At 45.5% G+C, this 22,999-nt stretch overlaps 1 protein-coding gene across 1 annotated transcript in view; it reads left to right on the top strand.

Annotated features, from left to right (window-relative positions):
- CLNS1A (chloride nucleotide-sensitive channel 1A) overlaps window positions 1–22,999 on the top strand; it is a 43,058-nt gene that overhangs the window by 4,677 nt on the left and 15,382 nt on the right. The window contains exons 3-4 of the mRNA XM_073612813.1: window positions 3,623–3,742; window positions 14,010–14,123. Of these exons, the coding sequence (XP_073468914.1) occupies window positions 3,623–3,742; window positions 14,010–14,123 (234 nt within the window). The remainder of the gene's footprint in view (window positions 1–3,622; window positions 3,743–14,009; window positions 14,124–22,999) is intronic.

Raw genomic sequence — 22,999 nt, forward strand, 5'->3', positions numbered from 1 at the left:
GACCAGTCAGGGGACCCTACTGTTCTGAGTGCATGATTTATAAAGTCCTCTCAGCAACACGCGTAACCGTCACGCTCAGAATGACTGATCATACGGTCACATGAAAAATTCACAGAGCTGATTGGAGTGGCTCTGTGCTTTGCAATTGCTGTTATGCAACTGTAAACACGTATAACCTAGCCGAGTGTGCAGGGTGTGCTGTGGCCCCATGTGATCCTGAGTTGCTCCTGCTTTCTGTCAAACCCCCCCCCCCCCCCCCCCCCCAGTGCTGCCATCTTCCCTCCTTTCATGGGTGTGGAAGGAGCTGGAAATATTTCATTAACCGGCCCCTTCCTTTACCAATTGTTCTTGTCTTCGTTCTTGACTGGAGCATAGGAAAAAGTTTACTGCAGGCTCAAGAGAAGGGGACTGGGGAATCTGTCTCATAAGTGAGACATGAGGAGTCTGTTTAGACCCCTGATATTTCACCAAAGCCCCATAGCGGGGCTCCTATAAATAAAAAAAATGTTAAAAAATTGTAATAAAAAAAACCTGACTGTCCACTGGCCTACCAACACCAATCTTTGCTCTACTGACACCGTCCACTGTCCTACCAACACCAATCTTTGCTCTACTGACACCGTCCACTGTCCTACTGACACCAATCTTTGCTCTACTGACACTGTCCACTGTCCTACCAACACCAATCTTTGCTCTACTGACACCGTCCACTGTCCTACTGACACCAATCTTTGCTCTACTGACACTGTCCACTGTCCTACTGACACCAATCTTTGCTCTACTGACACTGTCCACTGTCCTACCAACACCAATCTTTGCTCTACTGACACCGTCCACTGTCCTACTGACACCAATCTTTGCTCTACTGACACTGTCCACTGTCCTACCAACACCAATCTTTGCTCTACTATCACTGTCCACTGTCCTACCAACACCAATCTTTGCTCTACTGACACTGTCCACTGTCCTACCAACACCAATCTTTGCTCTACTATCACTGTCCACTGTCCTACCAACACCAATCTTTGCTCTACTGACACTGTCCACTGTCCTACCGACACCAATCTTTGCTCTACTATCACTGTCCACTGTCCTACCAACACCAATCTTTGCTCTACTGACACCGTCCACTGTCCTACGGACACCAATCTTTGCTCTACTGACACTGTCCACTGTCCTACCAACACCAATCTTTGCTCTACTGACACCGTCCACTGTCCTACTGACACCAATCTTTGCTCTACTGACACTGTCCACTGTCCTACCAACACCAATCTTTGCTCTACTGACACCGTCCACTGTCCTACTGACACCAATCTTTGCTCTACTGACACTGTCCACTGTCCTACTGACACCAATCTTTGCTCTACTGACACTGTCCACTGTCCTACCAACACCAATCTTTGCTCTACTGACACCGTCCACTGTCCTACTGACACCAATCTTTGCTCTACTGACACTGTCCACTGTCCTACCAACACCAATCTTTGCTCTACTATCACTGTCCACTGTCCTACCAACACCAATCTTTGCTCTACTGACACTGTCCACTGTCCTACCAACACCAATCTTTGCTCTACTATCACTGTCCACTGTCCTACCAACACCAATCTTTGCTCTACTGACACTGTCCACTGTCCTACCGACACCAATCTTTGCTCTACTATCACTGTCCACTGTCCTACCAACACCAATCTTTGCTCTACTGACACCGTCCACTGTCCTACGGACACCAATCTTTGCTCTACTATCACTGTCCACTGTCCTACCAACACCAATCTTTGCTCTACTATCACTGTCCACTGTCCTTCCAACACCAATCTTTGCTCTACTATCACTGTCCACTGTCCTACCGACACCAATCTTTGCTCTACTGACACCGTCCACTGTCCTACCGACACCAATCTTTGCTCTACTGACACCGTCCACTGTCCTACCGACACCAATCTTTGCTCTACTGACACCGTCCACTGTCCTACCAACACCAATCTTTGCTCTACTATCACTGTCCACTGTCCTTCCAACACCAATCTTTGCTCTACTATCACTGTCCACTGTCCTACCGACACCAATCTTTGCTCTACTGACACCGTCCACTGTCCTACCGACACCAATCTTTGCTCTACTGACACCGTCCACTGTCCTACCGACACCAATCTTTGCTCTACTGACACCGTCCACTGTCCTACCGACACCAATCTTTGCTCTACTGACACCGTCCACTGTCCTACTGACACCAATCTTTGCTCTACTATCACTGTCCACTGTCCTACCAACACCAATCTTTGCTCTACTGACACTGTCCACTGCTCTGCTGATATACACAAGCAGGTGTGTTTTGTGCTCTGGGGGTGCACACCCTAATGCAATAGGCTGCGCACACCAATGACAGATAAACAAATCTCTGCTGCTGACCACATCTACTGCACCACGGTGCATGCTAATTTTGGTAGGTGTAGAAGCGGGTGCACGCAGTGTAAAGCTTTATATTAAAGAAGTTTATCGAATTTAGTTAATTCACAGGTGATGGGTAAACCCAATGTTTTTCAGGGGAACTGCCTCCCCCTTCATCAGGGCCGTGATGGTGGATGTGGTTGGAACCTGCTTGCGAATATGGCCCCTTGCAATACTGTGAGTTCGTATAGGATCAGCTTGTCAAGCCTCTGGTGACTCTTAAGAGTACCTGTCACCTGTGCAATGCTATTACATTGGGGCCTTGTTGGATGATGGGGGGGATAAAAATAAAATGGATATATATAGAGAGAGAGAGAGCAATAATTCTAGGAACACCATTCAGGGTTAACTGTAAACTGATGAGCTGTAAAGGCTTTTGGTATGGAGAACTTTAGGTACCATATTTTTTAGCCGTATCATGCGGCCATAATCTTTTAAGGCTTGGTATCTTATTCACTCGATGCGACCCTGTGATGTACAAAGTAGCAGCGGTTGAGTATTAATCGGTTGGGGAGGGTGGGCACCATTATAAACACATTGTCAATTTTCCCAGGTGTTCGTGGGTCATATGCATTGAAAGAAGGGAGTTTGGTAGGCTTCACACTGCTGTGGTTTGGCCTCAGCGCAGGTGCAAGCCCAGTGTATCCGTGGCTTTCGTCCTGGTTAAATGCTTTTTTATCATAGACTTGTATTAGATTTGTCCATCTTTAGTGTGTTTTCTGAAAGCACACTGAAGATGCAGCATGCAGGACTCTTGGTGCGCCTTCAGAAAACACTCCCAACCTAATAGAAGTCTATGGGAAAGCAAGGGTTAGCTGCACGAAAACCACAGGTACGCTGGGCTTACATCTGTGATGTAAAGCTGCACTTTCTGCGATCCTGTGCTGTTTATTGGCAAGCTTTATTTTAAACAGATTTATTTTATGTGATTTCCAGGCAAGCTCACTTATCAGTAAACCATTTTGTGTTGATTCCAATTGTAATTTCCACACCATTTTGTTGTCTTTAATTGTTGAAAAATATATTATGTGTGTTTTGTTTTGTTTTTTTATGTATTTTTTTGCCAGGTTCTGCTTTTGAATGAGTTCAATTGCTAAAGTATGGTTTACTTGCCTGTCTAGTTGTTATTGAGCTTTTAGGCTAATTGTTTATTTTAAAATGTGTTTAGACGATAAAGAAACAGAAGCCGAGATGAAGGATGAGGACTCTGAAGAGGAATGCGAGGACAGTGATGATGAGGAGGGGCCAATCACAGAAATACGGTTCATTCCAGAGGATAAAACAGACTGTATGTATAGTTTGAAAGGTGGCAGCTCTACATTTTAACATATGTCCATTGGGGTGTGATTACTACACACCGGGGTTGATTCACTAAAACAAATTCTGGTGCAGCTGTGCATGGTAGCCAATCGGCTTCTTCAGCATGTTCTATTAAAGCTAAGTTCCACCCAAAAGTATAACTTCTGCTTTAAGCACTCCTCGCCCCCTTGCATGTAAATTCTCCCTCTCTCCCTCTCCTTCCTCCTGCAATCTTCTGGGACACATTATGGGTCCTTGAAGATTGCCTGGCCACTGAGAAGGCGCAGCGCACACCCGGCTATGCAAGCTGTCACAGCCAGGTGTCCACACTTGCAATGGGAGAGGAGTGAGGCTTCGGGTGGCCGCATCGCTGGACCATGGGACAGGTAAGTGTCTGTTTATTAAAAGTCAGCAGATACACTCTCTTTATAGCTGCTGACTTTTAATAAACTTAAAAATGACTAGAACTCCACTTTAAGCTTTGACAAAAAACTGGAAGCCGAATTGGTTTCTATGCAGGGCTGCAACAGATTTTGCAAGCTCCAGTTTTAGCAAATCAACCCCGCAGTGGCATATATGGTTTAAGATGTACTTTGAAGTGAATCCCAGTTTCTCTCTGTTAAAGTAGAACTCTGGCCTCCCTAAAATTATGTGCTGCAGCACTCAATTCTAATGTGCATGCTTGAGTTTTCTCTCAGTCCCCTTGCAAAGTTCCACAAATTCTTGTTGGCCCTTCCAGTAAAATCCACGTAATGATGCTTGATGTGGTGACAACTGTGCTGCACTGCTCCTGATTTCAGAGCAGGGTTGCCACACTCATTCAGGCTGTGCCTGCCTGCACCACAGTGGGAGGAGAGAATGTTTATGGGGCTCTGGCTGTCATCATTGGCTTTGCTTTTTCACAAGCCAAGGAAGTTTGTCAGACAGCACCTGGCCACACCCAGTAACGCCCACTGCTTTCTGAATTGACAGCAGTGCTTCTTGCTGAAACGCTCCCACTGTGAACCACAGTGTCTGAGGGGGGGAGCGTGTGAGACACAAAGGAGGATTTGCCTCAGACGGGAGTAAAGGAAGTTTATGCTTTACTTCGAGGATTGTGTATCACAACTGTTTGGTTTTTTTTTTTTTTGTCTGTCATTAGATGAGCCTTTAGATGTACTTTAAGTAAAAGGTGACCTCCATGCAAAATGCTAATATACAGTATTTTTTTGTTTTTTTCCGCTACCAGTGGGCTTATAATTCTGTTAAGCCAGTCTTGTGAATCAAAGATCTCCACCATACTGCTTAGATAGGGAGATGATGCTGCTCTTTCCTCGCTCAGCATTAAGCCTTGCCTGTGTAAGATAATGAATGTATGAAGTAGCTAGGTAAGCCAGGTTGATGGTAAGTAGCATAGTCAGCCTGGCATATGCACTCCTTCACTTCCAATTGAAGCAAGGCTGACAAGCAGGCTGACAATGCTGCTGCTAATTGCAAAACGGTGGCTTAAAGATCAAGTTTAGCTAAAATCAAAAACCAGCACAAGGGCCATAACTTAGTACTTAGTATGAAGTGACCACTTCAAGACTGCAATCCTTATAAATACATTGCGGTTTACCAGGGCTGTGACTGCAGATGTCAACCATAACCCCGGTATTGTTTTTTTGCAGGCAGCAATTCTCTTTCTGATAAGTGATAGAGAAAACTGAGTACTGTCCATGATACTTTTTTTTTTTTTTTTATTTGCACTAACATACAATTTTCCAGGACAAAGTATCACAGACAGTACTCAATTTTCTCTGTCACAATTGCACTACAATCAAATCAAGTATGATAAGTGATCAGAGCAGCTGGATCGCTTTTCAGCAGGAAGAGTGTAGTTTCTCATTCTTACTGCTCTCATCCATGGAAACTACAGTTCATGTGTCTGGCCATAGAATTGGAGAGACCAGATCATCTTGTAGAGCCCAGATGTCTCCATAAGGAGGACCTGTCATCCCATATTTCTATCACAAAAGAGGTTTACATTTCTTGTGATGGTGATCAATTTTTTTTTTTTTAAATGGATAGTGTAAAACTTTTTATTAATAAAATGTATACAAATAAAAAATGGAAAGCGCCCCCTGTGCTCGTGTGCAGAGGCGAACGCATATGTAGGTTGCACACGCATATGAAAAACTGTTTGCACCACATGTGTGGTGCAATCGCCTTTAATGATCTAATGAGAGCAATAATTCTAGCTCCTCCTTTTGAAACTCTAAACCGGTAATCTGAAATTGTTTAAAGTATCGCCTATGGAGCATCGTAGTTTGTGTGCAGTTTTAACTCTTGGCATATTTTACATTAGTTTATATATGGTGGTTTTTTTTTGTTTTTTTTTTTTTTTGCATTAAAATTAAAGTGTACTTTTTCAAAAAAATTGCGTTTGAAAAATTGCTGCGCACATATTGCCTGACACAAAAAAATGCAATGACCGCCATTTTATTCTCTAGGGCAGGGATATGCAATTGGCAGCTTTCCAGCCACTGTAGAACTACAAGTCCCATGAGGCAAAGCAAAACTGACAGCCACAAGCATGACACCCAGGGGCAGAGGCATGATGGGACTTGTAGTTTTGCAACAGCTGAAGGTCCACTAATTGCATATCCCTGCTCAAGGGCTTCTGCTAAAAAAAAAAAAAAGTTTCGGCCTTGGTTCTAAGTAATTTTCCAGCAAAAAAAAAAAAATACAGATTTTTACTTGTAAACAAAAAAAGTGGCATAGAAGCCACGCTACAGCTTCTATGAATGACACAGGATCTATGTATGGGGGATGGGCAGATGATTAATTATCCTAAAAATCTGTGATGACAACGCTGCCCCTCTATATGGTGAGTGAGCTTGTGTTCCCAGCATAATCATCAGATTAACATAAAATAAGGTGTCCGGGGAGGGGAGAAATGCAACCACCACGTCTAAGGACTGGTAAGCTGCAATATATTACACTCTTGGGTTCAGATATTGTCATCCTGCAACAGGAGCTGCTGGTAATTGCACGACCTCCCAGTTAAGAAACTTTTCCCTAAACGTCTTTCAGGACAGCCACCTTTGAGAGACCTCGGCTCCTCCCTTCACAGGAAACACCGCCTTAACTTCAAGGATTTAAGCCCCTCCTGCCCCACTGGGCCCTCATTTTTTGGTGTTTCCTCTGAGGGGAGACATCGCTGGGAACCAAGGCTGAACAGCTGGTGAGGTTGAAGACGTTTTTTTACTGTGGAGAGAAGCTCTCCCTATCTTTATTTTTTTTCGTTGGCGGAACCTTGGGCCTTAGAGAAGGTATTGTTCGGTCCGCCGCTTAGCCACCCCAGCTTCTCCTGAGGGTGGGGAAGAAGCTTCGGGAGCTCCACTCTCGTTCTGTCCAGGGGGACGTCGTCGGAAGTGCCATCGTTCCTCCCCGCGTTCGGTGTGGCCAGTAAGGGAGCTCGAAGCTGGACTGGAGGACGTAGTGACATCACGTCTGGTGGAGGCATGCACTTCTGCCGGGACTGCGGTGTATGAGAGGGAGATGTTCGGGGCAGAGGCGGCCCAGACTACTCCTGGTAATGCCAGCACCAATCACTAAGGTGAGAGGCACCCTGGGGTGGATTTTCCCCTTCCCTTTTACTTGACGGCTCCACGGGTGTAGACCCCTCTGGTGGTCGAGGGGTTGGGAGGCGGTACTGGGATCTTGGTGGTGTTTGGTCCTAGGGACACTCCTGGTGACACTCTGCTTAGGAGTATGGTCTTTGGTTTTAAAAGTAAGCTGGAGGACTGCATTGCCCAGCATGCCCCTTGTGTAGTCAGCCTGAGGAACTGCAGTGCCGAGCATGCCCCTTGTCCAGTCAGCCTGAGGAACTGCAGTGCCCGGCATGCCCCTTGTCCAGTCAGCCTGAGGAACTGCAGTGCCCGGCATGCCCCTTTTTTCAGTCGGGTTCAGCCCCAGGCTGGCCCCCCGCCAGCTTAGCAGAGTATTGCACCTGCCAGCCGGTCTTATCCTCCGCTAATGGAGGGACATTGGGGGAGGGGGGGGCACTAGTGACAAGCTGAGGAGGAGCCATTTGGCGCTTCTTCAGGCTCCCAGGGCAGTCATAGAGAGAGGGGTTGGGTGGTGAGCCCTCTAGACCAGTGGTTCTCAACTCCAGTCCTCGGGACCCACCAACAGGCCAGATTTTAAGTATTACCTTGGGGAGTTGCAGACTAGAATACTGCAATCACTGAGCAGCAAGTGATATCAACTGTGATGTATTTCAGCTATCTTGCAAACCTGGCCTGTTGGTGGGTCCTGTGGACTGGAGTTGAGAACCACTGCTCTAGACCCTCTCGCTACAAGCTTTCCCTTGAGGGGGTGAAAGATCTCTTGGGAGACATCTGTACCATCCTAGGAATCTAGGTGAGGAAGCCGCTATTGCTCCATGTCCAGACGTATCAGGGCTTGGGGGAACAGAAGAAGTTGTTCCCGGCCCAGGAAGGTCTGGTGGAAGCCGTCTGGTGGAAGCCATCAACGATTGGCTAGATCTGGGGAGGAGACTCTTCCTTTCAAGGGCCCTGAAGCCTAGGTTTTATTTTCAGGGAGGATGTTAGTCGGTAGGGTACCCAGACTGGACGCAGCCTTCTATCAGGTTTCCAGGCATACAGACCTTACCTGGGAGAGATTTCATGGACAAGAGGATGGACCCGCTCTTGAAGGACACCTGGGACTCTACCTTGGGGCGCACAGGGCAGGGACTGAGACAATCTTGTCTTTTCCCATTCTCTTGCGGGTGGCATATAGTGCGCATGCCTCATCTGATTCACTGCATATGTCTGCCAGATCCTCAGCCCTAGTCATCTCAGTTAAAGCTTGGCAGTAGGACAGTGCATCCGAGGCTAAGCTCTGCGGGATTCTCATAGAGGGCTTGTTTTGGTTTGGTCCTGGTCTGAAAACCGTTTAGATTAGACAGCTGATAGGTGAGAGTCCTTTCCTGTCTGTAGTATGGGGAAGCAAGCAAGGAAGAAGTCTCATCTTCAGTGAGGATTCAGGGTCCCAAAGACCGACGTTCCAGAGAGGTCTTGGGGTCAGAAAGGCAGGGGGAAATGGGGAGTTCGTCCTCTCGAACAGTCCGAAGTAAGATTGGGGGCCTTCCCCCCCATAGCGGGTAGTGGTGTCCTTCAATCTTTTCTTCTTGGGATGGTAAGGAGGGGTCACTGGCTTGATTTTGCAAGCCAACCCTCCCTGGCCGCTCATCACCAGTTTACCAAAGTGCATGGAAAGCGTCAGCCTTGCTGGAGAATCCTAAACGTGCTATCAACAGTGGCTTAGTGGCTGGCACTCCGGACCAGCAGCACTCAAACCATAGGTTCTGTCTCAGACTGGGTATTGCTTGCTTGTAAACAGCAGAGTATCCTGAAATTAGGCAAGGGCCTAGTTACCAGTGCCACATCAGTATGTTGTTTTTAAAGGGTGTTCCTGGTCCTGGAAGCTTGGGTGGAAGCCATCAAAGGATGTCAGGATCCGGTGAGGAAATCCTTCTTTTCAGGGGGTGGTAGAGGAGCCAGTTAGCGCTTCTTCAGGTTTCCAGATGGAGGTAGAGGGGGTTGGACGGTGAGTTCTTTAGACCCTCACGCTACAAGCCTTCCCTGGAGGAGATGGAGGATCGCTTGGGAGCCATCCGTGCCACCCTGGGAATCCAGGAGTAGAAGCTGTTATCACTCCATGACCAGAGGGATTAAAGTGGCACAGTGGCTAATGGGTTAGCATTTTTGCCTACCAGCACTGAGTTTCTGGGTTCGCACCCCAAACATGCTACTTCATATAGAGAAGGTCTGTTCTTCCTCTGTTAAACCTAACTTCCCTAAATTCAGGGCCTGGGGGAACAGAATAACTTACAGAAGGCTCCGTAAAAGACTCGTTCCCCCCCCTCCCTCTAAACTGCTTAATGGCAATCACAGACCTGAGGGACACTTATCTGCACATTCCCAGGAGGGAGAGCTGTCAAGTTTCCCAGGCTAACGGTAGAACCAGGGAAGGCATGCGACTCGGGCATTTCAATAATCGCCTATCTGGACGACCTTCTCCTATTTATCTTCAAACCAAGGTTATGTCTCCTATTCTTACTGCACTACATTGGCCCAGGAGGCTGTGGTTCCCAAGCCAGTACGTTCTGGCGTAGAACCTTACTGGATACTGCCAATCTGGGAGGACCTTCATCTCATGGCCATTCTGCTGTCCCCAGGTGGAGCGGTGGGTTCTCCCTGCATGGCTTCCGAGGAGGAATTGCTAAAGGCAATAGCTTCTCAGATGGTGTGGTGGCCCTGCTAAATAGCAGGAAAAGGGAAACCTGCTCCATCTACCATAGACATTTTCAACAGCTGGTACGCAGAGAGCGTTCCCGATCAGGGGCCCCCTTTTCTACAAATATTTCCATACCAGGTGTTTTCTTTTTTTAAGAGGGTAGCCTCCAAGCTTCACAGAGGCCAAGAAATTGTTTTGCCAACTTTCGGATGAGATCATGTGGGTGAGCATAAGTTGGAAGTTAAAAGGTCCTAGCACCTTTGCCAAACTCTACAGGTTGGACCTGTGGATCGCTAAGGATCGGACCTTTGGGGGGGGGGGGGGAAAGGGGTCCTACGAGTGGTGGTCCCGCCCTAGGGTTAAGTGCTCATTTATCCTCTCAAAGGTGGCTGTCCTGAAAGACGTTTAGGGAAAATCAGTTACGTACCGGTAAAGTCTTTTTCCAGGAGTCTTTCAGGACAGCACTGATACCCACCCGAAAAATGTGTCTGCAATAAGGAGATTGCCCACTGGCTAAGTGGGTAGAAGTTCCGTCTAGCAGCACTGGGGTTGCTGGTTCAATTCCCCAACATGCTAATGGAGTCCCTGAGAGGGGAACAATCGGGAAGATTTAAAGGTATTTGTGTGTGGCATGTTCTTGTGTCTCCCCAGCTGGCCGGAGGTACTCCTCTTAGAAGACTGAGGGCCCAGTGGGACAGGAGGGGCTTAAATCTTTGAAGTTAAGGCGGTGTTTCCTGTGAAGGGAGGAGCCGAGGTCTCTCAAAGGTGGCTGTCCTGAAAGACTCCTGGAAAAAGACGTTACCGGTACGTAACTCTGATTTTTTTTTTTTTTTTTTTTTTGCCAGGTTCACAAAAATATTTTCTTAAGAAAACTGTAAGCCAAGATGCCAAACGTGAAACTGGAAAACTGTATTGGGCTTGGTTCACATATAAATACGAATCGGATGCGTTTTTGAACTGCATCCAGTTTGCATAACATTTTGAATCAGACAGGCTTGCATAGGAGCCGGTTCACACATGTGATTTCGCGGCCGCGATTTTAACGCGTTTTTGCCGTGATTTGGGAGCAGTACTACTTTGTACGACTTTGCCACAACTTTGGCATTAACATGCCGCAGTCCATTTTTAAAGAGTCCTGTGCGATTTATTTATTTATTTATTTATTTTTTTGGTCTGGTTCAGGTGTGAATTCAAGTAAAAATTTTACACCTGAACCGGTAAACAAAACTGTACCAAAACGCCTTTTTAAAACTGACTGCAAACCGCAGCCAGACATGTGTGAACCTAGCCGTAGGGTTTACACACAGTTTGCCAGTATAGCCTTAGGATTAGTCTGTTATTGTCCATGTAAATTTGTCAGGGCACATTAAAATTAGGACCTCTATGAAAAGCCTTGTGTAATCCCTAGCTCACAAATACCACTGGCATGTTAAGCTGTTTTGTTTTGCACTAAATTCACGTGAAACTATTTCCGGACCGACCGCCGTCGTTATACATCGGTACATTGACGTTAAATACAGAGGTTATGGCAGCAGATAGCTGATATAACCTCTTTTTGTTTTTTTCTTCAACAGCGGGCGGTCTGCTTCAAGATAAAAGTGGTCTCTGTGGCGGATTCGCCATTAGATCACTTTTATCGGCGGCGGGAGAGGTCCCCCCCCCCCTGCATGCTGTGTCCCAGTCGTCTCCACCGCTTACCATAGCCATCGGCAGCAACGATCCAGTTCGTCCCCTGAGAAGGCAGGAATTTGAATGAAGTAATGATGGCTCAATGCCATTGGCTGACGGAAGTGACATCAAACGTCACTTCCGCACAACGGCCTTAAAGAGACAAAAAAATTTTTTTTTTTATTGCTTTTTTGACCCCAGATCTCACATTAGAGGTCCTGTCATGCTTTTTTTTTTTTTTTTTTTTTCTATTAAAAGGATGTTTACATTCCTTGTAATAGGAATAAAAGTGATCCCCAAACTTTTTTTTTTTTTTTAAAGGGACAGTGTAAAAATAAAAACTGTAAAATAAGAAAATAAAAATTTTAAGCTCCACGTGCTCGCGTGCAGAAGCGAACGCACATGTAAACTGTGTTGAAACCACACGTGAGAGATCGCCATGATCGTTGGAGCAAGAGCAATAATTTTAGAGAAAGGCCTCCTCGAACTTAAAACTGGTAATCTGTCGAAATTTTTATAAGTCCACTATGGAGAATTTTAAGTGTCAAAGTTTGTCGCCATTCAACGAGCGGGCGCAATTTTGAAGCATGAAATGTTGAGTATCAATTTACTCGGCGTAACATTATCTTTCACAAAATGAAAAAAAAAAAAATTCTCATTTTGTAATTTAAAAAATTAAATTTTTTTTAATTGCATTTTGTGAGGCCGCTGCGCAAATATGGTGTGACATAAAGTATTGTAATGACCGCCATTTTATTCACTAGGGTGTCTGTGGAAAAAAATAAGTTCTAAGTAATTTTCTAGCAAAAAAAAATGATTTTAAGGCCTCATGTACACTGCTGCTGCTAAACGACCCCCCCCCCCCCCCCCCCCCAAAAAAAAAGGCATTTTAACCACTTGCTTACTGGGCACTTAAACCCCCCTCCTGCCCAGACCAATTTTGAGCTTTCAGCGCTGTCGCACTTTGAATGACAATTGCGCGGTCATCCAACACTGTACCCAAATGAAATTTTTATCATTTTCTTCCCACAAATAGAGCTTTCTTTTGGTGGTATTTAATCACAGCTGGGGTTTTTATTTTTTGCTAAACAAACAAAAAAAGATGGAAATTTTTGAAAAAAAAAAAAAATCATGTTTAATAGTTTGTTATAAAATTTTGCAAACAGGTAATTTTTCTCCTTCATTGATATGCACTGATGAGGCGGCACTGGTGGGCACTGATAGGCTGCACGGATAGGCACAGATAAGGCGGCACTGATGGGGACAGATAAGGCGGTACTGATGGCCACGGATGGGGGGCACGGATGGGCGGCACTGATGGGCACTGGTAGGTGACACTGATGGGCACTGGTAGGTGACACTGATGGGCACTGGTAGGTGACACTGATGGGCACTGGTAGGTGGCGATGTGGGTGCTGATGGGTGGCGATGTGGGTGCTGATGGGTGGCGATGTGGGTGCTGATGGGTGGCGATGTGGGTGCTGATGGGTGGCGATGTGGGTGCTGATGGGTGACTCTGGTGGGCACTGGTAGGCAGCACTGCTGCCTATTGCTTTGTGTTATAAGATCGCCGTGATCGGGACTAATGTCCCGATCACGGCCGCCGGTGATCGGGTTTTTTTTTTCTCCTCACGCTGTCAGCGCGAGGAGGAAAAATAGCCGATTACCGGCTCTGTTTACATCACATGATCAGCTGTCATTGGCTGACAGCTGATCATGTGGTAAGGGGTCGGGACCAACCCCTTACTCTGATCTGTGATCAGGCGAGTCTCATAGACTCGCTGATCAGCAGGGCGCGCAGGCTGCTCGTGCACGGGACGACGTCAATAGACGTAGTCCCGGCAATTTAGATCTGCGCTGTTGCCGTCATTTGGCAATGGCCCGGATCTGAAGCGGTTAAAAAACAAATCTAAAAAAAAAATTAAATTTTAAAAATAAATTTGTAAATAAAATTTAAAAAAACTACTGACCCAGTCCACACCTCAGTGCTGCATATTAGTGCCACTGTCGCATGACATTTAAAAAAAAAAAGTACTAGTACTCCGTCTTTAAAAAGTGGTATTGGTGCAGTCCTACTTTTAATACATTTTTTTATTTTAAATTGTGTGACACATTTTATTTAATTAAATTAATTCACACTTCGTGAATGTGTGTGGGGTTTTTTATTTTTTTTTGTCCTGCTTGCATTTTTGTTGCTTTTTTAGCATGTTCATTTTCCATAGGGGTCAGTGCATCTTCTATAGTAGTGAATGTGCTCTAAGCCAGAGTATGATGGTCGTCGGCTACTCTTCATTTATTAAACCGTGTGTCTGTAATTTCAGTAGGAGAGATGTTCTCTGCCATGTGTGACTGCCAGGCTCTGCACCCCGACCCGGAAGATGTGGACGACTCCGATGATGATTTTGAAGGAGAAGAGTATGATGTGGAGGCTCATGGTGAGTTCAGCCTTTCAGGCAGGTGCAGATAGTGCTAGTCATGTTAATATTGAGCACGTCTGTGTTTTTGTTTTTTTATTTTATTTTTTTTAAACCACTTTGAACTCCCCGCAAGGTTTTATTCCCTACATGACCAGACCATATTTTGCTATTAAGCATTGCGCTACTTTAACTGGCAATTGCGCAGTCATGCAACACTGTACCCAAATAAAATTTATATAATTTTTTGGTGGTAATTGATCACCACTCTTTTTTTTTTTTTTTTTTTTTTTTTTTTTTTTTTTAAATCATATAAACTTAAAGACCAAATGTTTTGGGGAGGAAAAAAAAAATCTCTCTCTCTATCTATATCTATATCTGTATCTATATCTCTCTCTGCCTATCTGTATCTATATCTCTCTCTGCCTATCTGTATCTATAATATAATTTTCCTTTCTGTTATAAAACCTATCCAATAGAAAAAAAAATCATATGCCTTCAAAAATTTAGACTTATTCTGCTACATTTCTTTGAAAAAAAAAGAGAAAAAAATCTCTGTGTATGTTGGTTTGTGCGAAAAGTTATATTGATTACAAACTATACTGGGATTTACGCAGCTATACACACTATACTGTAATGGTGGTGATCAGTGACTTGTAGTGGGACTGCGATAGGGTGGTGGGAAATCTGGTGTGAACAGACACTATCACGATGGTGCTGACGTTTTCAATGACAAGGAGAAAGGCAAGAATTCTTTATTGAAGAAGAGTCTGTTTCACGTCTGCAATAAAAAAAATAAACTTCCTACTCATTGTTTTCAATTTATATGTGTTGATATGCAAACCGCATTGCATCGGTCATTGAGGTGGATTGATTTCACAGACCACTTTTCGGGGTGGATACAAATCTTTTATTTTTATTTTAATCTGATTTTTTTTTTTTTAATTGATTTTAAATTGGTTTCATTTTAATAAAATGCTTTTTGAGTAAAAAATCTATCTAAAGAGTATTCTATTTAAGATACAGTAATAACTTTATTACGTTTATTCAGCCTGAAATGGAGCTTGGTTATGTAGCATGAGGCTGTATATTCTGCAATATTTAAATTTTTGGTAAAACTCAGCAAGAATAAGTTCTTACATTTAAAGAGCACTTGTCATTTTAGATCCATCATGGCAGCGCCTGTTAGCGAGCATCCACTCACCTGCTGCCGCCACGTCCCTCACCTTATGTCACTGCCGCATCACCAGCCGTCCCATTAAAGTGAATGGGACTGTCGGTGAGTCAACAGCGGGTCAGAGGAGGAGCCGCTGTGGGACAGAAATGACAGTTGCTATTTAAAAATTAGGATTTTGAATCAAGCCTTTTTACTAGTGATTTAAATCAAATCCACCCTGTCTCTTTTATTAACCGCTTCCAGACCACCTGCCTGCAATGTTCAGCCTTAGATGTTAACCAGCCAGTGTCATTGTCATTAGTAGAGTGACTGTGTAAAGTATTATCACTATCTTGATGTCACTGGCAGTTAGTCAGTTCCCACTCGGTGTCAGTTTTCCTGCTACACTATCGCAGTCCCACTATAAGTCACTGATCACCGCCATTATTCATATAAAAAGAAAAAAAATTCTAGGTAATGCCATAGTGTGTAGACACTAACCTTTACGCAAAAACCTATCAATATGCACCTATTGGTATATATATATTTTTTTTTTTACCAAGGATATGTAGCACCTTACGTTTTGGTCAAAATTTATGAAGAAATGTTTGTGTTTGTGTGCTTTTATTTTTTTTTCCTAAACTAGTTGCTACCCGCCCACGGCAGGGCGGTGCGTCCTAGAACGGCCGCTCTAGGACACAGCGCGACTCCGATCTCTGTAAAGAGTCGCATCCGTGGCTCTTTAACCATGTGATCCGCTGTGTCCAATCACAGGCTGTCACATGTAAACATGGAGATGCCGATAATCGGCGCTCCTCGCCTCACACTAACAGTGTGTGGCGAGGAGAGCCGATCAGCGGTATCTCCTCACAGGAGACATCTATACATGTAATTATGGCACTGCTCATCAGTGCCATGATGACAATAGCGACACCAGTGCCACAAATCGGTGCCCATTAGTGATGCCATTCCGTGCTGGCTATCGGTCCCGCCTATCACTGCTGTCCGATGCCCATCAGTACCGCCTGTCAGTGCCCATAAGTGCGGCATATTGGTGCCTCCTCATAAGTGCCACCTCATCAATGCCCACCAGTTCAGTCTATCAGTGCCACCTCATCAGCGCACATCAGTGAAGGAGAAAAATTACTTAATTCCAAAATTTACTGACAGAAACCTAAGTAAAAAAAATAATTTGTTTTCAAATTTTTTTGGTCTTTATTTTTTACAAAAAAAAAAATTAAAAAAACCCCCAGGAGTGATTACCACCAAAAGAAAGCTCTATTTGTGTGAAGAAAATAATAAAAATTTCATCTGGATACAGTGTTACATGACCGCGCAATTGTCACTTAAAGTGACAGCGCTGAAAAATGGCCTGGGCAGGAAGGTGGTGTAAGTGCCCTGTAGGAAAGTGGTTAAAATATGTGTTTATAACAGAAAAGTAAAAAAATAAACTTTTTTTTATTTTATTTTTTTCTTTATGTCGCACAAAATAAAAAGCCCCAGTGGTGTTCAATAACCACCAAAAGAAATCTCTATTTGTGTGAAAAAAATGATGTACTTTTCATTTGGGTACAGCTTTGCGTGACTGCGCAATGGGCAGTTAAAGTAGCGTAGTGCTAAAAAAGCAAAACGTGGCCTGGTCATGAAGGGGGTAAAACCGTCTGGAGCTGAGGTGGTTAGAATAGCAGCATTAGGACAGCACATCATGAAAAATTGATGTTAAACCCTGCTCAGCTGCAGCTTACTCTCCAAGGGTAACGGCGTTCACTCTACATGGTCCTCGCTGTATATTGGAAGATGGCCTACCCTCTGCTCGCTCCCAGCATGTACTACTGTAATAACGCGCTGACACCTCCAGCAAATAAAATATCAGAGTAGACGCCATTGCCACTTGTTGCCCAAGAGTGGCAGTGGGTAGTGGAACAGAACAATAGGGATGCATTCGCTTGTGACGGGTTCACTGGGTGCAATTGGTAGATGGAAGATATGTGAAAGAACTATTTGGGTCCTTTGACATCCATCGTCCAGGGGGTGTTTGCTCGGGTTATAGGGTACCAATAGATGTGATTTGTCTGGCCCTAGTCGGCCTTATCTGGTGATGAGTGTTTTGGATAATTGGGATATTTAATGACCTGACATGTTCGGTGTCACTGAAAATATTTTGTTTCTTTCACAGCATATACCCTCCAGATGTCAGGAGGCTTTATCTCTTTTACTGAATTGGCTTACCAGAGCAATTGAAAGCTCTTTCTAATTGATGCTTTCTCATAATTGAGATTTGTGCTTCCAGTTTATTAGGCTCCATTGGCCTAGAATTGTTTCTTGCTTTGGCAACACGGATGTGCAAAAGTACACCAGGATGTATTTAGTCTCATGCCATCAATTGCAACAGTTTTTTTTTTTTTTGCGCGTTTTTGTTTGTTTTATACCCCTTTCACACTAAGCCGCCCCGGACAACAGCGGTAAAGCGGCGCTATTTTTAGGTCTGCTTCACCGTCGTTTTAGCTGCGTTTTTCGGCCGCTAGCGGGGCAGTTTTAACCCCCCACTAGCGGGCGAAAAGGGGTTAAATCCACCCGCAAAACGTCGCTGCAGCGGTGCTTTGCCGGCTGTATGGCGGTGCTGCCCCATTGTTTTCAATGGGCAGGAGTGGTGTATTCTCCGCTCCTACACTGCTGCAAAGAAGCTGCTGGCAGGACTTTTTGTGATGCCAGCCTGAGTGCTTTCACACTGGGTTTGCAGCTGAGACTTTTTTCAGGCGCTATTTTTAAAAAAAAAATAAAAAAAAAAATTGCCACACCCAGCCTGAGCTCTGACCAATTGCGGCATCAGCAGCAAGGATTTGCCCATGTGGAACTTTTGTCTTCTGACCTTCTTCCTTCCTTTTTTTTTTTTTTTTTTTTTTTTTTTTGTGATCGTCACACAGATTTTCAAATTTTGTGCATGAATCCATGTACAGCGTGGGGAAAAAGTATTTGATCCCCTGCTGATTTTGTACGTTTGCCCACTGTCAAAGAAATGATCAGTCTATCATTTTAATGGTCGGTTTTATTTTAACAGAGAGAGAATAACAACAAAAATACCCAGAAATACGCATTTTAAAAAAGTTTTATAAATTGGTTTGCATTTTAATGAGTGAAATAAGTATTTGACCCCTTCACAAGACATGACTTGCTACTTGGTGGCAAAACACTTGTTGGCAATCACAGAGGTCATTTCTTGTAGTTGCCCACGAGGTTTGCACACATCTCAGGAGGGATTTTGTCCCACTCCTCTTTGCAGATCCTCTCCATGTCATTAAGGTTTCAAGGCTGACGTTTTGGTAACTCGAACCTTCAGCTTCCTCCACATATTTTCTATGGGATTAAGGTCTGGAGACTGGCTAGGCCACACCAGGACCTTAATGTTCTTCTTGAACCAATCCTTTGTTGCCTTGTTCATGTGTTTTGGGTCATTGTCATGCTGGACTACCCATCTAGGATCCATTTTCAAAGCCCTGGCTGAGGGAAGGAGGTTGGTTTGGTGCTTGTTTTACCGCATCACACAGCTCCCTTTATTTTTCATACATAATGGGACACAGAGTTGGGCTAATATTCATTACCTGCTGGGTTATACTTCATCTCCAGGTGAATGGACACTGGTAAACCAAAGGTCTTTAGACAGGAAGTGATCCCCCTATATAACCCCTCCCATACAGGAAGTACTTCAGTTTTTTACTAGTACTAGTGTCTGCAAGGTGGATGGGCACATTTGTTTGAGCTCTCTGAGCGCCAAGTCTCTAGTCCCACAAGCTGTTATTAAATTGATCAAGGGATTGACCGATCGTATCCATTTGACATAGGCTCTATGTGCTTAGCTAAATGGTACCCGAGCCTCGCAAAGAATACTTCAGATCCTGCGAGGTTTTGCCTGTAATGCGACATCCGGGTGATGGACCCTGCAAAGTGGGATCCTGGGCACCACAGCGCTAAGGCAATCCTGTAGGGTGCTGTACTGGTCCAAGGGAGTGGACCCTAAACATGAAAAGGGTACCCAGTCCTTGAAGGTCCTCAAGTGACAGGAACCCACCGTGATGGGTGAAGATTGGGCTCTTAGTTTCTGAGCTGCCCTTCCCTGCGTCTGGACGGGTAAGTGAAACCCCTTTACTTATTGTGGGGTGTCCCAGTGATTGTAACAATCAGTCAAGCTAGCTAGAGGCTGGACACACCTGTTTTTTTGGGACCAAAGAACGTTACGGCGCATAGCCAGCTTATTTAAGCTGTGTATGCCAAGCATGCGGTGCTTACAGAAGACTGCTGTGGGACACAGAGTAGGCTCTGAACCAGGCATTTACAGCGGTTCATTTCTCCTTAGCCAGGTCACGTGAGTCACCAGGTGTTGCTTGGCAGGCTAAAGGTGCCTAGCAGGGTTTTTGCATAGGGGCTTGGTGAGCCCTATTAAAGGGTCTCCCTTCTGAGGTGTGTTAATACTACACCCAGGTGCTCTCTTTTTGTGGCTTCTAAATTTCTTCAAAAAAGAGGAGCAGGACTAACACTACAGGGAAGGGCACACCTATGTCTTCAGTAGTTCCTGATGAACCTATTCGTATCCCTAGTGTTGTATCCCCTGAAGGACCAGAGGCTTCCAGGCAATCTGAGCCGCTGCGCCTATCTGGTATTGTGCCTACAGTCAACGCTGCTGCTTCACCCTTTATCACCATGGATGAACTGTCCTCGGCCCTAGCCGGGTTAGAGCACAGGATTGCTGGCATGATTGCCTCCATCCCGCAGGGTGGCAAGAAGCATGACAGATCCCCCTCCCTGGAGCCTCCTAGTTTGGAGCAGGAATTTGTTGAGGATGGGGAAGAGCTAAAAGCTCAGGATTCTGTGGAGGGCCTGGCAGATGAGTCTGCTTCTGAGCAATCTGGACAAGAAGATATCCAGTTGATGTCTGCCTCTCAGTTACAGAGGCTTTTGATCCAGACTCTTACTGAGATGGTTCATTCTGCCTTTAAGTTGCCTCTTACAGAAATTACTGAGCCCCCCTGGTCCTCTTTGGGGTCCCTGAGGCCTCTTCAGGCCGCACAGGCTTTCCCCTTACACCCTCTGTTGGAACAGACGGTGTATGCAGAGTGGGAACATCCTGACAATTTTTGTTCCTCCCAAGAGGTTTTCCCTTTTATATCCCATTGATTAACAGTTCGTTTAAGAAGTGGAGCATGCCAGCCGTAGATGCAACAGTCTCTTCCTTAAACAAGAACTTGACTTATCCGTTAGATAACGCACAGGGCTTGAAAGACCCTGTTGACATGAAGTTGGAGTCATTATTAAAGGCTCGCTTTTCTTTGGCCAGTTCAGCTATTCAGCCAGCTGTTGCTGCAATTGGTATCTGCCAGTCTGTAAAGGTTTGGGTCAGGATGATCTGGCTGAAAATAAGACGGATATTCCTCGAGCACTGTGTTTGCTGTTGACGCCTTTAAAAGGATTCAGTGCAGCAGGTTTCTCGCTTGACTCTCTTGTCTGTACATATGTGCAGACTTTTGTGGCTTAAGAACTGGTCAGCCGAGCTTCCTTGTAAAAAAATATTGGCAGGTTTCCCCTTTCATGGGGAACATTTATTTGGTGATCATTTGGACAAATATATCCAAAAGATTTCCGGAGGGAAGAGTTCTCTACTTCCTGTGAAGAAAAGCACCAGGCGTCCCTCGTTTAAAACCTCAGGGACTGCTCCCTCAAGTGTCTCAGCGCCAAGGCAGTTCCACTGCCAACAGGGCAATAGAGCCAGGGGCAAGCCGCAAGGCCAGGGCCAGAAAAAGTCCTGGGTCAAAAACTCCTCTAAACCCAGCACCAAGCCTTCCTTTTGAGGTGATGCCCCCAGTCCATCGGGTAAGGGCGGGGGGGGGGCTGCTGCACTGTGCTTACATTTGGAGAACAGTTAAGGACAAGTAGGTCACCTCAACTATATCCCGCGGTTACAAGCTGGAGTTGCGTGGTGTTCCTCCTCAGAGGTTTCTAAGATCCAGCGTTCCCTCAGATCCCCCAAAAAGAGACTTATTGTTTCAGGCACTACATCATTTAGTGCATCAAGTCGTGATTGTAGAGGTTCCTGTATTCGAAAGAGGCTCTGGGTTTTTACTCAAACCTGTTTGGTTTTTGAACTGTAAACAGGGACACAAGGCCCATTTTGGATCTAAGATCCCTGAACCAGTATCTACTAATCCAGTCCTTTGGGATGGAGTTTGTCTGCTCAGTGGTAGCCTCGCTCCAGATGGGAGACTTTCTAGCCTCCATCGATATAAAAGACGCATATTTACACGTACTTATCTTTCAGCCTCATCAGAGGTTCCTGCGATTTGCAGTAGAGGAGCACCATTTTCAGTTTGTGGCTCTACCCTTCGGGCTTGCCACAGCTCCCCGGGTGTTCACAAAGGTTCTAGCACCAGTACTGGGTTTTTTAAGGGCCCAAGGAATCTTGGTGCTTGGGTGTCTGGACGACCTCCTGCTCAGAGATCACTAACTACAGGCTTTAGAACAGAGCATAACATGCACAGTGCGGTATTTGGAAAGCTTAGGCTGGATCATAAATACCGAAAAGTCAGCCTTGAGACCAGCTCAAGGCCTAAATTTTTTAGGTCTGATCCTAGATACGGTCCAAGCAAGGGTATTTTTTCCACTGGTGCGTCGGCTAAAGGGCACCAGAGTACCCTCCCTTCGGCTCTGTATGAGTCTTCTAGGGAGGATGGTATCCTCCTGCGAGGCAGTACCCTATGCCCAGTTCCATTCCAGGCCTTTACAACAAGACATCTTGTTGGCTTGAAACAGGAGAGGACAAGCCCTGGATTATCCAATGTTCTTATCTCCTCGGGCACGCTTAAGCCTAAACTGGTGGTTGCAGGATCAGAACCTGCCAAAGGGAAAATCCTTCCTCCCAGTAACTTGGAGAGTACTAATTACAAATGCCAGTCTCTCGGGCTGCAGAGTGACCCTAGAGGGGCTCACAGCTCAGGGGAAATGGTCAAGGACAGAACAGATCCTGCCCATCAACGTCCTGGAATTACGGGCAGTACCTCTGGACGGTGGAGCTTCTGGACTGCCCTATCAGGGTTCAGTCTGACAATGCCACTGCAGTGGCCTATATAAACCACCAAGGCGGTACCAGGAGTCGTTCAGCTCTGAAGGAGGTGAACCACATACTAGCCTGGGCATGAGGGACATGTGTCTATCGGCAGTCCATATCCCGGGAGTAGAGAACTGGAAGGCAGATTCTCAGCCACCAGCAGATCTGACCTAGGGAATGGTCCCTACACCCAGGGGTGTTCCAGGAAATTTGCCAGCATTGGGGATGGCCAGAGGTTGACCTACTGGCATCCAGGTTCAACAAGCTACAGCAATTTGTGTCCCGAACAAGAGATCCTCTGGAAATCGGAGCAGATGCTCTGGTAGATTCATGGAGCCAGTACTCCCTGCTTTATGCTTTTCCCTCCGTTCCCTCTCCTTCCACATTTGTTGTGCAGGATTCGGAGAGAGGTGGTTCCAGTCATTCTGGTGGCACCAGCCTGGCCCAGAAGGCCCTGGTTTCTGCAGATTGTGAGACTGACGATAGATGGGCAATGGACGCTTCCACGTCGCCCTGATCTACTGTCTCAAGGTCCTATATTCCACCCCAATTTACAGTCTCTAAATTTGACGGCATGGCTATTGAAGCCAGGGTGTTAAAGGACCATGGCATCTCAGATCCAGTGGTGTCTACCCTAGTGAATGCTAG

Source organism: Aquarana catesbeiana, linkage group LG02 (assembly GCF_042186555.1).
Source record: "Aquarana catesbeiana isolate 2022-GZ linkage group LG02, ASM4218655v1, whole genome shotgun sequence".
NCBI lineage: Eukaryota > Metazoa > Chordata > Amphibia > Anura > Ranidae > Aquarana > Aquarana catesbeiana.